Genomic DNA, 13,852 nt, shown 5'->3' with positions numbered 1-13,852 from the left:
AAAAAAAAAAAAAAAAAAAAAAAAAAAAAAGAGATTCCGGGTACCTTTTCCAGATAAAACCACCAGGAAACCAATCACTACTGCGTAATCTATTAACCATGATGCACTAACAGAAATTAAACATTAAACAATCTGGCTACAGAAGTAGCTATATAATGACGTCCCCGTTCGGTCCCCATGTGTTGCCTGATCTAGTTGAGAGGCGTCCCTGCCCATGACAGGGAGGTTGGATTAAATGATCTCTAAGTCCCTTCCAGCCTAGGCCAGTCTATGATTCTATGAAGTCCCTTATAAGCCTTGACTGTCTTACACAAAGCTCAGTCTTCATTGCTTCTGCTTCTTGTTTTCTGTCCTCAAGTTGTTGCTTCAGTTGATCTGTCTCAAATTTTGCTACTTCCTGCAAATTGTCATAATCATCCTGCAGGCTAGCTTTTTCTTCAAGAATCTTTTCATGTTCTAGCCTTTATAAAAAAGAAAAACATAAAATCAAACCCACCCACAATATTAAGGTGTTTTTTTCATTATACAAATACTCCAATCAACTGTATTTTATAATCTTCAGATAATATGCAGAGCACAGTTATTTTAGAAAGAAGTGACTGACATAACTTTTTTTAAACTCAGAAATACCAAATTTATGAAGGGCACAGGCAATTTAAGTGGCAGAAGGCACCACTGAAACCACAACATTTAATTTCAGTTCCAAGTTCCTGGTCTCACAACACATCACTCAAAAAATGACTTCAGCTCAGACATGAGTTGCTGTAATGCAATATTGTAGTTGATCTTTTCAGGAAAAAACACTGTCACAAAATCAAAACCCAACAACAAAAAACAAAACAAAAAAAAAGCAAACCCCACAAAAACCAGCAAAAAACACCAACGACAAAAACCAGCATGAGCAAGTCATGTTAATGATTAAAAGCTTCACTGATTTTCCTCTGCCAATAATAATCACAATTACTGCATACAATGTAGTGAGCTTTTTGGACTTCAGTAAGTCAAACTTGAGGTTATTTTTAGGGTTTATATTTTTAAAGTAGCATCATTATGTCACTTGTTTCATGTGACCAGACTGAGAAGTAACAGTCAATTTTTGAAGACTAAATTGGAAAAACAACCCCCAATAATCAGACTATGCCTCTTCAGACATTTAATTTTTGGAGATTAGTAAATTTATTAGATATCTCTTACTCAATGGGAAAATTCTATATACCAAACCAAAATTAAGGAAGCCTCATTTTATTTTCTTTCTGCTAATTTCACCACGTTCCCCCTCATGGCTCTGAAATAGACAGAGAGATAATTGAGGGAAAAAAAGAAAAAGCAAACTACATAAACACAAAATAACAACTTTAAAAGTGAAGCCAACTTCAAGATGCAGAAAATAACTAAACCTGAATAAATTATTATGAGAGGCTGAGGCATTTTACCAAGCTGCCGACATACCTGACGCTGTCCAGCTGAAACTGCACATCCATATGTCTCCCAGAAAGCTGACTCATTTCCTTCTCTTGCTTTTCCCTAAAGGCACTATATTCCGATTTTACAGCAGACAGCTCCTTGTCTGCAGACTGCAGGACAATGCGCAAGTCACAGACTTCACTTTTGAGGACTGTCAAAAGCCAAATAAATGTTTTACATGTTAGTTGGAAAACTGCACTAGATACAGGACAGGTAACGCTACAGAGTATCCTGGGGAATGTCTCAAAAACTTTCTTTAAAAAAAAAATTAAAAAAAAAATAATCAAACCAGCACAACTAACAACCCAAACAGGTACTCAGCTTCTGATATTCTCGATTCAAAACATTAGGACACCTCAAGACTTCATACGGAATGGTTACACGGACTTACTCTCAGCTTTGCTTTGACTATCTTGAAATTGCTTTTCGAGCGATTTTATCTGTTCAAGGAGCTCCTGGCGCTCTTTACTCCAGTCATTCCTTTCAGATGAAAGAAGCTTGAGAAAAGAGAAGTGAAATTATTAAGTGTAAGGTAATGCAAGATTCGCTAAGTCACAGAGCTGCAACAATAATGTACTACGGATCTGAAATCCACAGAAGCTCAAGAAAAAAAAATTTCCAATACAACCAGACTTTACCTTATCTGAAAAGTTCATTTAAAAGCCATCCAGAGCTTGGTTGAAATCAAGCATGGACACCTTGAGAATTTACTTATCTTTAAGATCAAGCAGGCTCAGAATCACAACATTTAAAACAACAAAACCCAAAACACCCCCAATCTGCAGTGTTAGGTTAAATTAAGTCCTTGCCTTCCTGCATAGCCCTGAGCTGTGATGCTGTGTGAATTTTTCAGAAGTCAAAATGCAAGCAACACTGCAGAACTCACTAGAAAATAGTATTACAAGTGTTGCAGGTATCACCTTGTCATACATATACATACAGCCCTGTCTTACTGTTGATCCCTCACCTCCTGTATTTGTGCAGAGTGATGCTCCAGTTTATTAATATGCTGCTCCAATTTGATATTCTTGCTTTCCTCTTCATCCAGCTTCATCTGCATCGTGCCCAGTTGCTCCTGCGACACAACAGACACTCAAAATTAGAGCACCCAGCTTCTCACATGCATTATCATCACAGTTATTCTTGCATGCCATATGGCAGTCTGTGCATATCAAACATAAAAATGCCACCTACTTTTTCTTTTAGTAATCTGAACAAACAGAAAGTAGAGCTTTCAAAAATAAACTGGTATCTCACATCGCTGATTTCTCCTGTTACTGACTAAACTGTCAGAACACAAGAAAATCCATGAGAGAACAGGACTAAATCCAGTAAACAGTTTTCAGACACAAGCTTATCTTGGAGAAATAAGGCTTTAAAAAGAAGTTTCTCAAAATACACACTAGCTAAATTCCTTTAAGATCAAGGGTGTCTGCCCTACAGTAAGCATCAAAGAGGGGGTTTGGCTCCTGTGCCACGGTTATACATGTACTGAAGTCAGTTCCAGCTTCCAGAGGGGAGTTCAAGGAACTTTGTAGCACGCTTCTGTGTGACAAAAGACCTTCCTTGTGCTTAGGAAAGGTACAAGACAATTAAGGTATAATGGTGAGGCATTATTTGGCATAATGGTGAGCCATTATTTGGCAGGTTTCTTAAAAAATGAATTACATATTAAACCTGGGTATTGTTCCAAACATTGCTGTCACCAGAGGCTTATGAAGAAGTTTCTTCAGAAGCAAGTTATCAGGTTACAATAGTATTTACAGTATTCAACTCTCAAATCCCTTTCAATATCTTCGTTGTAAATCCTCTTAAGTACAATGTACAATTAGAGAAGTGTTTAGTGAAGCCTTAAATATCAAGTGCTTCAGCTTCTATTATATGGGTGAGTGGGAAGTATTTCATGCCAAAAAGCCACTTTATTTACAAAAATTACACATACACTTAGTTTTTATTCGGAACACTCACCTGTGCCACTTTGAGCTCCTCAGCAATGGCCTCATACGCTTGTTCATTCATCTCTGGGGGAACTGGCTCTTTCAAGATGTCATCCATCATCTCTTCTGAGCATTGAAAATCTTCACATTTATAATCTAAGATTTCTGGACTTATTCGTGGCACCAGGCGAGATCTTAGCTGGTAAGCCTTTGTTGGAGTGGTTATGTTCTGTTATAAAGATTACAAAGCAGTCTTTATTTTAACTGTAAAATGGAATAAAGACTTTGTCTAGTATTGTATTTCGTAGTTCTATAAGCAGAATAACAAAATAAAATGCTCAGAGTGATTAGTTGACAACCACTACATTTTTTAGATTTTGTCATCTGCTTTACAGTCATCGAGAATAAGAAAAAGCAGCACATCTGGATTATGTGCCAGAACACCAGTTGGGATCATACAAATGAAATTCTCCATTCTCACATAACTCGGGAGTAAAGTACACATGGTTTTAAACGAGCTTATTCTCATACCTTAAGTGTTTCTCTATGTAGCTTGTGTAACTGAGAGACTTCTTGGCGCTTGTGCGCTTTGGTGGCCTCCAGAATGTTTTCGAGATGGTGGTTCGCTTTCCGAAGGGACTGAACCTCAGATTCCAGTTCCATGTGCTTTTTCCTGTTTAGGAAGTATTTTACTACTGTCAAAACCAGTCTGTCAGACTGCCCTCCCACCAGCAGGAATAAGCTGCAGTCTTACCAGTGAGCAAACTGAAGCTGAACTCTTGCCCAAACACTGAAATATATTATTTGGAGAAGAAAGCCACCACTGCTGTATTAGAAAGTTAAAAAAATAATAATAGAAAAAGCTAAGAAGCTTATTTATGCTTGCATAATGAAGCAAGCAGATGGATAACTAAATGTGTCAGAAAAAATCCATTACACGGTAAGAAATAAGCCGAGAGCTCTGCAATTCCTTTTATGAGAACGTGCTATCACCCATGCCAATACAGTTTTAAGCTTTAAAAATGTTATCCAGTTATACGAGAAGTCTGAATTAGTGCTTGCCAGGATTAAAGAGAATCCTTTAAAGTTTTTTTTTGGGGGAAGTGCTGCTCTCTTAAGATTATTTTGCCCTCTAAGAGTACTTCAACTGAAATTCAGCAGTCGAGCAGAAATTTGAGAATGATTTTCCTTAGGTATTTTTGCAGAGCTACATGCTGCTACTGTGACAGTTAGCCTTCCTGCCATAATTGCAGGGACAAAGCCCACATACAAAAGGAAATAGACTATTTCATCTTTTGGCAGTTTAATGCTGTCACTTTACATCCGCAACAAAACTTATGGAACAGAGCAGAACTTTGGTCCTGACTGCCACTGGACAACAGAAAAATTTGCATATGTTGATTTTGTGAAATTGTTCAATTTTACTCTACCTATTCACTTACAGCATATAGTTACACTTGCATGTAAAATTAAGCATCCAGATACTCTGAAACAGGAAACAAGTTTAAAATTTGGTAAAATCCAGAGGCTCAAAAGCATGCACCTATTTAACTGCACTTCACTAAGAAAATGTCATTAATCAATAACAAAAATGCATACATACTATCAAGAAAGCAAAACCCAGAATACACAAAATAGGAATACATTGAATATAAAGTATATATATAAATACATTGAAAATAAAGTAATACCTGATGATATAAATAAATCACTGCAATTAATAATACAGAGCAAGAGATGGATTGTTGAATTAATAAATTCAGGAGATTGTAAGAGTATGATTTATAAGAAAAAGAATAAAAATACAGATTTGTACAATAACCTGAATGACCAAAAAATGACATTAGAAGGTTACTTTGTGTCCTCCCAAAAAACAGTAAAAAATGGGGAGGTAAAATAGGAACTGTCTTCTGCCCAGTTCTTCTAGAATTATAGTCTAGATTCACTGAAATCAATAAAAAGCAACAATGTTAGGTATAAGTTAGAAATAAATATAATAATAATTTTTTTTAAAAAATATATGTCAGGGGGTTTTGGCCTTCAGATTGCATCACAGCTGTTCCCTAATCCGAGAACAACTGATTCAAGAGGCATGTATTCTGTGTGCATCCGTTTTTCTTAACCTGGCCCTTTCCTACACACGAAGAACGTACTTACGACTGTATATTCAAGATCCCAGACCAACTTTTAAAAATCAATGTAATTAAAGATATTCAATTAAAAAAAAAAATCTATACTGCTTTGTCTCACTTGGTTAGCTCTTTAAATTCTTCATATTCCTGTTTTGAGCTTGCCAGTTCACTCTGAGTCTGCAGCAGGCGTGCTTTCAGCTTTTCAACAGATGCCAGCGAGTTGCCTTCCACTGATACGGTGGTAGAATATAGATGATAACCTGAAGAACAAACATATACCCTCTGAAACCATGCAGTAGCTCAAATATCTTAAGTTTCACTAAAATGAAAGTATTTGTAGGCTTTTTAACAGCATAGCAGCAATTAAGATTGAAGAAAAAGGGTATTAAGAACAGTTTCCATGAAAACCAGGAGAATAAATAGTATTACTGCAGTCTTCATGACAACTAAGGACAACAAAATGAGATTATGGGCAGTGTTCACAAGACACATGAGAATCTAAATTCCCTATTGCTGTATTTGCTTGAAGGATGATGCAAGTAAAATGAAGTAAAGCTGTTTCATCAGTCTTCAGGTGCATGTTTGAAAAAGGCAAAAATACATCGAGACAGCCAATCTTTCCAATGTTCCATTGCACCCTATAGTGAGCATATTTTTACCTCCAGTATTTTTCTCTGTGGCTGAAGCTTCCAAAAAAGCTTTCTCTAGTTCTGCGATGGTCTGAGCATCAATTTCTTCTGCCTTTTTAACTGACTGTAAAGAACGGAGTTTTTTGTTCTCTTCTCTGAGGTTATGGTTCTCCATGGCATACTTTGCAATTCGTGGGTGCTGTTCCATCTGTGATAAGCAGTATTTTATACAACAGTTTGTATTTTCCAGACAATGCCATACATACCCAGCTCTTGCTCTACTACCTTTAATAAGCATTAAATTATAACGGAAGAGGAAAGAAGGTATTGCTCACAGTGGTTAGCTGCCCCAATTTCTAGCTGAAGTGCAAAATTAGCTTGCACTTGAGACTTACTTGAGTTGCTTAAAGATTTAGTCCTCTCCCTAAGCCAGATCAGGTGGCCTGCAACAGGCTCCCACCACAGTATTCACCCTCACCAACCTCTCCTCTTGGGCAAATTCACAAGTTCTAATCCCACTCTTTGCTCCTTCCGTACGAAAACTCCCTGCATTTGAGATGCTTCTGTAAAGGATCTCACCATCCAGCCTCTTCTTTCCTAAACAGCCTGTATCCACCCATGACAGAAGTCCATCCCATGAGCTATTGTCACAAAAGAAAAATTGCTTTAGAAGGGAAAAAACCAAGGACTGACTTGTTCTCTGAGTGTCTGCAACTCCTCCCTCAATTCGCTGAGGAGATCATCTTGCTCTTTCGGCAACAAAGTTCCACCAGCCTCTTTATGCAGTCTCTCCAAGCGAACAATATGGTCTTCACGGAACTTAACTATCATTTTATTGGACTGAATAAATTTCTCCTTCTTGGCACACAGGTCTTCCAGTTGAGCAATTTTTTCTAATAAATTCTGTGAAAGCACACATACGGATTGGTGGAAAAGCAACCGTTACACAAGATAAATTCTCGAGGTGCACACAGCACGTACACACAGACAAATCACACAAAACTCAGGTAATGGTGACTTTGTGAATACACAGACAATCACTTGGAGCAAATCTGTACAGAGCAGCAGCTCATACCAAGAACCCAGAATGCATTTAGAAATATTAGTGCTTTCTTACCTTCTTTTCACCTTCTGATTTCTCCCAGAACAACATTGCTTCCAGAAAGTTGTTCATGTAATTTATGTTGTTCTTGCCTTTTTCAACAGCACCTGTAGTCAGGGAAATAAATGCCACATTTACTAAAACACCAGTCAACCAAGTTTTCCTACATACATAACATGACAGTTGTTTAAGAAAACTTGAATTCTTTGAACACTGTAACTCCTTTATGAAGATTGGTGCCATACTCAGAGCAAAGAAATTTAGACAGTAATTCCTAGTCACCTGCAAGTGCCGATAAAGACCGGAGTCAATATACATAATTGTGTAATTAACAAAGTTGCTCAAGCATTAAATGGCTTTATGAGGAACTTTTAATAAAATAAAAGAATCAGTGTGTTCAGCTGAGTATATCTATAAAATGCAAACCCTCTCTGAAATTAATTTGATAACACTAAGCCATTATTTGCATTATTACCACAGTTAGTACACATTAGAAGTGGACTAACTGGTTTATGAGAAGGAAATTCAGGAAAATAAGCATGAATTAAGTGGACAATTAGTGATGTAATCTGGAAGGAAAGTGTCTACACAAGGGATTTAAAGGGCTTAACTAATCCACTTCAGAAATTAATTCAAAATAGCTTTCCCAAATATCCTCACACAGACAGGTCTACTTACTTATAGAATACTAATCACCGTCGTATCCAGGTGTATAGTAACTATCCTATTGTAATTCATTGAAAAATGCCATGTTTATAAAAGCAGCTACAAGCAGATTTCATATTTGTGTGATCCAATATTACAAACATAATTTAACTGCACAGACTAAACACAGCTCTGACATATGAGGTTCTTGCATAAAACCTCAGAACTCTGTTGCAGGTCTACACATTTTTTAACCCTCTGTCAATATTAGTGTATTTCATGGACAGCAATTCAGTGTCCCACATAATCACTGACTTGTTTATACTGGTTAAATGCTTATGCTAACAGAGAATTATTTCTTCCTTAAGAAAACTCAGCCACAGATCCTTTGTATTAGGCAACTCTTTCTAACTTCTGTAGTAACTTCTACTCCTGTATCTTCTTTCTTGGCAAGGTCGGGAAAGAGCTGACTCAGGCACACAGGAAGCATTACAAGATCAAGTTTACAACACTGTAATCAAACATTATAAACTAGCTTATTTCAGTGAGAATTATACATAGCAGAAAGCTGTGCTGGGATCTGTATTGCAGATACAACAGTCTTGCAAAAATCTACTGGAAAAAAAAAAGAATTACATTAAAACTATTGCCCTCTTACAGGGAAATCATTTATTGAAAGGCAAACATCCTTCTTAGGATCTTCTGAAGGGGCAATAAAGGGAAGATGGCAGGGGGAAACCAGACCTGAACTTAAAAAGAACGCAGCATTACCAGCACATTAGCACCCTCCCTCCAACCTAAGTGTACATGCAATCACACGTAAACTTTTAGTTACTTCAAGGATTAGGCAGTGTACCTCTTATGAACTGGGTGAGTATTCTAGGCATTATTATACTTAAAACCATAGCCCAGCACACAAACTTACGGAGAGGAAAAGCACAAAATCCCATAAATAATTTCCACAAAATATTAGATACAAATAGAAGCAATAAGATCCACGAGACAAACACAACCTCTGTACAGCAGCTCCTACAAAAATATCAGTTGTTCAGAAACTTAATAAATTACATATGGCTCCAACAAAAGTCACAAGCTCTCTCCCTCCTCACCCTCAACTCTTACCATGCAAGACAGAAATATCATGCCCAGATGGTGCTGAAGTAAGATGAGCAAGTTGCTCTTTCAATTTCTTGACCTCAGCTTGCAGCTGGCTCACATTTCCTTGTGTGTCCTCATTCACCACAGCCTTTCGTAAACACATTAAGAGAAAAATCAGGAAAAGGTACAAACAAAAATCTTACATTTTAAAAAACTCTAAGACTGCAAAGCAGAAGAACTACTGAGAAGCTGTTCCATCTTAAGAGAGGAAGAACTCATGGGAAAAGCAGTGTTTGTTCCATTTAGTGAGAAACCAGTAAGTCACACTTTAGCTAAAAATATTGGTTAAATTTTTTTTGTTTTCTTCAGAGTTTTGTCTGGAGTGTTTTGACCGACAAAACAGTATATATCAGACAGTAGTTGCCAGACAGATGTCAACGTACTCTTGAAAGCCACGCATGAGAAGTTACATTTGGGGTACTGGCATATATAAGAACTAGATGCACTAAACTAGCATTGAATCGTAGTTTTTTACGTCAGTTTTATTCCCAGCTGTTGTACTCTATTCACAGTCAAAAGCAAACAAGTCATAAAAACATTTAGGAAAGCAAATTTTCTACTATAAGTTATATTTAAATTAGCAAAAGCACAACAGTATTTCGATGTAGTCACCCTGCTTGCAGGTGTATATTTTAAATTACAAGAAACTTTTGCAGCAATAAAGACACTGAGTAACTCTCTTACCTTGTTTTTAATCAGCTTTGCTCGCTGAGCAAAATTAAGAGTGGACAATGTTTCACCAAAGCACCTAGATCCCGGATGAACGTTTGCGATTATACACGTTTTTGCATTGCCACCAAGCGAATCCTATTTAAAAACATTGAAGTTAGCCTAGTTCAGGGATTTTGGTGACAGCAGGAAGCCATCACCCAAGAGCTACCTGGCATCATTTTGAACAAATCCAGAAGGGATTTTATTTAACAAATCTCCATGCTAGAAAAGTTTCTGAAATTTCATTGCAAATGTGGGTATAAAGGATGGAACTGTACATAGATGCTATTTTCAAACCCCGGACTCTATATGACCTATCAATCATTAGAGAGAATTTTTTTTTACACCTGGGAGCCCATAAGCTCTCAGGTAGGAAACTGTACATTTATCTAGTCCTTAACATCATACCAACACTTCACACATGTAGGCTACTTCTGCAAATCCTGTCAAACATTTCAAAACACCTCTAAATATTACATTGGGATACACAGTATTTCCCAAACTATAAGGACAAAAACATGCTTTTCCTTTACAACTTGCAAATATTTTATAGGAGATTATAAGCATAAATAAATTTGTCTCCAGTTAACAGTGATGAATAGACTGGAAGTCTGTTTAGGTAAAAATATATTTTTCAAGCTTTCTTCCACCTGCCAAACATTTAAACAAAATTTTAACATACCCAAGTTCAACTTCTTAGAAAAAAACCCCCACAAAACAAATATTTTTTTCTACATCTTAAGTAGCATATAACAGCCAGAGGATATATATTACCCGTAATAGAAAAGTGAGCTTGGAATCCCGGTAACAAACGTGCCTCTGTTTTCCATTACCTACATCAACAAGTGCTGTGATTACTTGGCCCAGGCAGCTTAGGGATCGATTAATATTACCCGCTTCCTAAAGAAAAAAAAAAAAAGAGACCAAATGCGAACAGATGTGGCGGGTGCATCTGAAAGGATGAAGGTGAAGGTTCCACAGACGTGACAGAACTAACCTTTAACCTCAGCCCTTCCGTGTGGGTGTCTTTCTGCCTCTCGGATCCCGCCAGGTCTACCAGGTTGAGCAGGGAAGACCGAATGTTAACGATCTCATTGTTTTTCTCCATGGATTCCACAGTGATGGTGAAAACCGCATGCGACCTCGAGGATTCCCTGTTCATTGAGGTCGATGCCACACGACGGTTTCTCCAGCCCGTCGTTAATACCTAAGCATGAAAAAGATATCAAATGATATCAACTACCTCCAGACTGCAACCAGTATTTACATCCAGGTGACAAAGAGCAGCAATCACATCTCATTGCAATAACTTTCAAAAAATCTCAAGGACAAGGACTTTTTTACTTTTTTCTGGTAGAAGTATTTTAAAAGTGAAAATACATAGCTCCGGTCAAGCTTAATAAAAACACTAATTTTAATATTCACTTCTTTCCGCAGAGAGGAGTATTTTCCAAACAAGCATCAAGATAAATGGTCTGAACATTAAAACGTGACACAAGATACCTGGTACGCTTCAGCAGCAGATGACAACACCTGTTCAACAGCACCATCAACAAAGACTCCCTTCTTGATGTGTTCTCTGAGAAAGAGTCCAGCTGAGGCGGAATCAAGCAAGTCAAATATCTGCTCATTGTAGATTTCAATAAATGAGCATTTGCAGAGGAAGCTCTTTCCACTGCCAGCCTGAAAAACACAGGAATTTACACTATAAACATATCAGTTCCTATTAAGTCTGGCACTGCGTGGCAGCGACTCTCTTTCTGCACATACCTAAAGCTACTCGTTTGCATGTATGTTCCGCACACCCTACATTTCGGATGCCCAGATGACAACCGACATCCAGAAACCTATATCCATTTTCCAGTCAAAATATAAGCAGATTTGTGTTTGAAGAAAGTGGTAGAGTACCAAGTGTTTCTCATTAATAAATCTTATGCAAGGTAGCAATAATCCTGGAAAAGAAACTGCTACACGCCTGGCTTACCAAAGAGCCTTAGCTAACCTGTAACGCGAGACATTGCTTTCACTGCAATAATAAGTGTAAAATAAATGTACCTTTTCTTTTTCGCGTTCAATTAGAAAAAATAAGTATTCAAAGCTCCGTGGAATTACACCTCTCAGACTGTGAGTGAAATTATCAGAATCAGATGGTCCTAAAGAGTTTTGCAATTAAAAAAAAATAAATAAAAAATTAATACTGCTAATGGTTGAACTTTTTAAGATGTCATTACAGAAGATTACAGCAACCAGGTTTTTGTCTGTTTATGGCAAGACACACAGAAGAAATGCAATAACATCAGCTTTCAAGATCTAAGGTAATATTGCATAATCAGATTTAAATGCAGTCTAAATGCTGCTTGTGAAAGTTTATGTTAGCTGTCCATAGGTTACCTAGGTCTAAAAATAGTATAATCTACTTGAAATTCCATAGGAAAGACACATAGACATGCAGCTATGTCAGTGCAGCTACCTTAACCCTGATCTAAAGAACCAGAAAGACAGGGTGGATTTCTCCCTGTGCTTCGTTATTTTCCACATCGTCCTCAAAAACACATCGGCCAAACTGGTTTTGGTCATTTCAGCAACTTTCTAATGTCAAGCGCAATATTAATGCATTTAAAATCACCACTGTGTGAAGGACAGGATTACAAGAGGGATCCCTTCATACACAGAGAGGTCTTAAATTCCTAGTTGGGTAGGAAAGAGCTATTTTGAAAGCCTCATTTTACTTTAATGTGGAAGACCCTCTCATACCAGAATATTTTTCTACAGATGCAAGTGATATCAGCCAACCAGGGAAATCAGTAGAATACTCACTTGAAAAAAAATTACTACAAGTGTTTGATTTAATTGAAAAGCTTCTCTCCTGCTAAAACCAGAAAATAAACAATCTACATCTTTAAAATGATAGAGGAGAGTACTTATACTTCACTCTTTGGATAGAAAGCAACAACAACTGCACTGAGCACTACACCATTTCTTAAACTTCCAAATTATCTGCAGGAAGAGAAAAATCTAAACCATCCCTGGTGTTTGAGCAAGACATTTCAACTCAAGATAAAAAAACATTAAGAAACTACTAAAAAATTTAAGCACTTCTCATGCACTTACCCATCATAGTAAAGGTTTTTCCTGACCCAGTCTGGCCACTAAGGGAAAAAAAAAAACAACAAACCCAGAAGCAATCTGAGAAATCAGTCAAGTAAAAAGTTATGAAAATAGAACAACAAGTCTGACCACGAATTTCTGTTATATAAATCACCTTTTCTCTCCCCCACTACCCACCATTTTCCTGCTTATTTCTGTTGAAAACAGTAATAGCAGAACATGGCATTAAAGTGAAGGCTTTGAAATATATGCTTTAAATTAATTTTTTTGGCTGTCTTTTGGGGTTTTGTGTTGCTCAGTACTGCACATAAACCCCAAACAAGAAAAATAGTTTGAAGTTGAACACACGTGTTTTTTAAACCACAGTTATTAATTATGCTAGAGGAACTTCAGAGCAATTTTGCTTCGTATTTCCACATTGGTATATTGAAACAAAGCAGATTCCACTTCACAGTTCTGCAAATGCTGTGCTAGGCTAAAAATCCCAGAAAGGTTTTGATTAGATCAGTACTTCAAGTTTGCATTTTTGACCAAACTGCTTACTGAGTTTTCAAAATGAAAAAATACTGAGAGTTAATATAATGATATTCATGCTAGTAGTCATGGATATATTTCTATCTTAAAAATATTTTTTCAAGTTAAAATTATCATTCACAAGTTTTCCTGCCAGCAGCTAAGACTCATTAAAGAGCTGAGCTGGACAAATAGCAAGTTAAAGCAATTTTCATTCCATTTTACTATGGACATACTGAAAACAACTCACTTTCTTGTAACAAAACTTCTCGTACCACAAAACTTCTGGGGTTTAGATAAACAGCAAAATCAAAATGACTTTTCAACTCACATTCTTTGTGGTGATTGCTACAAAATGCCACTAAATGACTTACTATGCAAAGATTGTCCCGTTGTAGCCATTCATACAAGATTCAACAATATTTTTGGCCACGCTGGCGAACACTGACGCCT

At 37.0% G+C, this 13,852-nt stretch overlaps 1 protein-coding gene across 1 annotated transcript in view; it reads right to left on the bottom strand.

Annotated features, from left to right (window-relative positions):
- KIF15 (kinesin family member 15) overlaps positions 1–13,852 on the bottom strand; it is a 26,191-nt gene that overhangs the window by 10,784 nt on the left and 1,555 nt on the right. Inside the window, exons 3-20 of the mRNA XM_009878793.1 lie at positions 13,774–13,850; positions 12,890–12,927; positions 11,834–11,931; positions 11,282–11,461; positions 10,776–10,985; positions 10,553–10,678; positions 9,752–9,874; positions 9,032–9,155; positions 7,280–7,371; positions 6,856–7,065; positions 6,193–6,370; positions 5,652–5,793; positions 3,933–4,074; positions 3,433–3,630; positions 2,432–2,539; positions 1,856–1,961; positions 1,450–1,615; positions 311–461 (exon numbers count right to left, since the gene is read on the bottom strand). Of these exons, the coding sequence (XP_009877095.1) occupies positions 311–461; positions 1,450–1,615; positions 1,856–1,961; positions 2,432–2,539; positions 3,433–3,630; positions 3,933–4,074; positions 5,652–5,793; positions 6,193–6,370; positions 6,856–7,065; positions 7,280–7,371; positions 9,032–9,155; positions 9,752–9,874; positions 10,553–10,678; positions 10,776–10,985; positions 11,282–11,461; positions 11,834–11,931; positions 12,890–12,927; positions 13,774–13,850 (2,469 nt within the window). The remainder of the gene's footprint in view (positions 1–310; positions 462–1,449; positions 1,616–1,855; positions 1,962–2,431; positions 2,540–3,432; positions 3,631–3,932; positions 4,075–5,651; positions 5,794–6,192; positions 6,371–6,855; positions 7,066–7,279; positions 7,372–9,031; positions 9,156–9,751; positions 9,875–10,552; positions 10,679–10,775; positions 10,986–11,281; positions 11,462–11,833; positions 11,932–12,889; positions 12,928–13,773; positions 13,851–13,852) is intronic.

Source organism: Apaloderma vittatum, unplaced genomic scaffold (assembly GCF_000703405.1).
Source record: "Apaloderma vittatum isolate BGI_N311 unplaced genomic scaffold, ASM70340v1 scaffold2141, whole genome shotgun sequence".
In the NCBI taxonomy this organism is placed as follows: Eukaryota; Metazoa; Chordata; class Aves; order Trogoniformes; family Trogonidae; genus Apaloderma; species Apaloderma vittatum.
This window is presented reverse-complemented; position numbering and strand designations above follow the sequence as displayed.